Below are 2,500 nucleotides of genomic sequence, written 5' to 3' on the forward strand. Positions count from 1 at the left end.
AAATTCTCATAGCTTATTTTATGAATGTAATGAGCCTATCCTCTCTTCTTTATTCATAGTCCAAAAAAATACGAATCTAATGCAAAACTAAAATAGTTGGAGGACTCTTCTGACAAAATAAAAAAATATGTAATTGTCAGCAAAGTTGTTTCTTTTTTTTTCTTCAGTTCAAATACAAAAGATTTTTCTTACTTATACATTAAGGCATAGGTCGTCCATTCAGCATTAGATAAAAGGGGGAAAATTTATATTTTTAGAACAAGCGGTTCAAATTATTTTATCAAGATGAGGGTCCTATATCGATAAAATATTCATTTGAAAATGATCTCTATATTACCATAGTGGTCGAAAGAGTACCATGCTGTGTCTAGACTTCAAACGATTTGCTTTAACCATCTTAACAATCTCACATTATTGGTTGTTAGAGAATCAAAGTGGATTTGCCAATTAATCACGAAATGTGATGGTTCTTACATATCATTTATTAATTTCTTCAGAAGTAATTCGAAAGATCATGCACCTTTCTTTCCTAGTTATAACGGAAAAGGGTACAGCTGGTTGGATCCAGCCTATTCTTGAAATAAACAACTCACACACACTCCCTTTCCAAAAAAGATCAATACACCAATCACTACACTTAGATTTATTAGATTTGTTGCTAAAATATCGGTATTAAATCCGAAACTCCCGGCAGATGGCCAGTGGCCTAAAGAAACGAAAGAATCGGTTACATTTTTCATATAATCTCCTCTTATAGATAGACTAAAAAATCGACCAAAGTTCTCACTTTGCCCCTCTTTTTTTTTGAAATCGAGTTAAAAAATATTCGAGTTATAATTTATTTTATTTATAGGTATAAAGTATGAACTACCCCTTGATTGTTTGAACACCATCATAAAAAACTTTCCCCTGTACTACGAACGGGAAGGATGAAAGCGAATTGGTATACTAATTCCTCATCTGCAAATCAGCCCTTCCCTAACGTAGGTTATTTTCTCAACGAATAAGAACGAATAAGTAATAGTAGGAGTGAAATCTTGATCTAATTTGAAAAAGCAAACGACAAGTCCACGGAAATAAAATAGGAAAAATATGTATTTTTCCTATTTCTAAGATTAAACAAAAGGATTCGCAAATAAAAGTGCTAATGCTACAACCAATCCATAAATTGTTAACGCTTCCATAAAAGCTAGACTAAGCAATAGAGTACCTCGTATCTTTCCCTCTGCCTCGGGCTGTCTTGCGATACCCTCTAGGGCTTGACCCGCAGCAGTCCCTTGACCAACTCCAGGTCCGATAGAAGCAAGCCCTACGGCTAATCCAGCAGCAATAACGGAAGCAGCAGAAATCAGTGGATTCATGATAAGTTCCTCGTACCAACAAAAAGAAATGGTTAATGATACAATCAACCAATGAATTATGACTTAATTATTCGATCGATAGGATTAATCTAGTCGAAGTAACTAAGAACTTCGAATTTCAGTAATAATATTATTGAATTATCAGACCTACTTCGATATATCCTTTTTCGTTTCTATCCACAGAGTCTTCGCGAATCCATAGAATTCTCGTTTTTACATTTCTTGGTTCCAAACTGTTATTTCACAACTCTTTCAGCTTTTCTTGATTTCATCTGTTTATTCAGGCAAGTCACAGTCGAAACGAGACGAAAGGACTTCTGTTAGAACCCCCCTACAGTAGTAGGAGAAATGAAATATATCTTTAGTTCATATATAACTAGTCAATATCTAATATCACATATACACGTCTTTCTTCCATAACGTAAACCATTAAATTCAATCAGATTCGAGAATCTATCTATTTTTTTAGGAATCCCATTTTTGTTTTGTAAATTTTTTTTCTTCCTTCCGTTTTCGTTATCACCATTCCAACTGAATACAATACAATCTAATCTAAATGGGCAAATTAAATTGAAATTGATTAAGGCCAATTATTGTATAGAAATATCATTATTTTATTTTTTTTCCTATTGCTTTCTCTCGTATATAGAGTCCTGTATATTTCTATTCCTTAAATAAATTATCTTAAGCCACACATACATTTCTTTGTGCTAAGCTAAAAAAAAAGACTATTTCAATGATGGCCCTCCATGGATTCACCTATATAAGCCGCGGCTAAAGTTGCAAAAATAAGAGCTTGAATACCACTTGTAAATAATCCAAGGAACATGACAGGTATGGGAACCACTGAAGGTACTAAAGAAACAAGAACAACAACTACTAATTCATCAGCTAAGATATTCCCGAAAAGTCGAAAACTAAGTGATAAGGGCTTTGTGAAATCTTCTAAGATGTTAATGGGTAAAAGAATTGGAGTTGGTTGAATATATTTCCCGAAATAACTTAATCCCTTTTTGGTAAGACCTGCGTAAAAATATGCCACTGATGTGAGTAAAGCCAAAGCAACAGTAGTATTTATATCATTCGTGGGTGCGGCTAACTCTCCATGAGGTAATTCTATGATTTTCCAAGGTAAAAGA

At 33.6% G+C, this 2,500-nt stretch overlaps 3 protein-coding genes across 3 annotated transcripts in view, besides 1 other annotated feature; all 3 read right to left on the reverse strand. All coding sequences in view use genetic code 11, as the record gives it.

The window, feature by feature from the left end:
- Positions 1–740, reverse strand: part of atpF (ATP synthase CF0 subunit I) — a 1,255-nt gene extending 515 nt beyond the window's left edge. Inside the window, exon 1 of the mRNA in view lies at positions 594–740. Coding sequence (YP_009437454.1) covers positions 594–740 — 147 coding nt within the window. The remainder of the gene's footprint in view (positions 1–593) is intronic.
- Positions 1–2,500: part of a sequence feature (large single copy region (LSC)) that runs on past both edges of the window.
- Positions 1,116–1,361, reverse strand: atpH (ATP synthase CF0 subunit III). The gene has a single exon. The coding sequence runs from the start codon at positions 1,359–1,361 to the stop codon at positions 1,116–1,118; it is 246 nt and encodes an 81-aa protein (YP_009437455.1).
- atpI (ATP synthase CF0 subunit IV) overlaps positions 2,095–2,500 on the reverse strand; it is a 744-nt gene continuing 338 nt past the window's right edge. Inside the window, exon 1 of the mRNA in view lies at positions 2,095–2,500. This exon is cut by the window's right edge and continues 338 nt beyond it. Coding sequence (YP_009437456.1) covers positions 2,095–2,500 — 406 coding nt within the window.

The sequence above is a fragment of the chloroplast genome of Chirita eburnea (assembly GCF_022965805.1).
Source record: "Chirita eburnea voucher CEBURN20170516 chloroplast, complete genome".
Classification (NCBI taxonomy): Eukaryota; Viridiplantae; Streptophyta; class Magnoliopsida; order Lamiales; family Gesneriaceae; genus Primulina; species Primulina eburnea.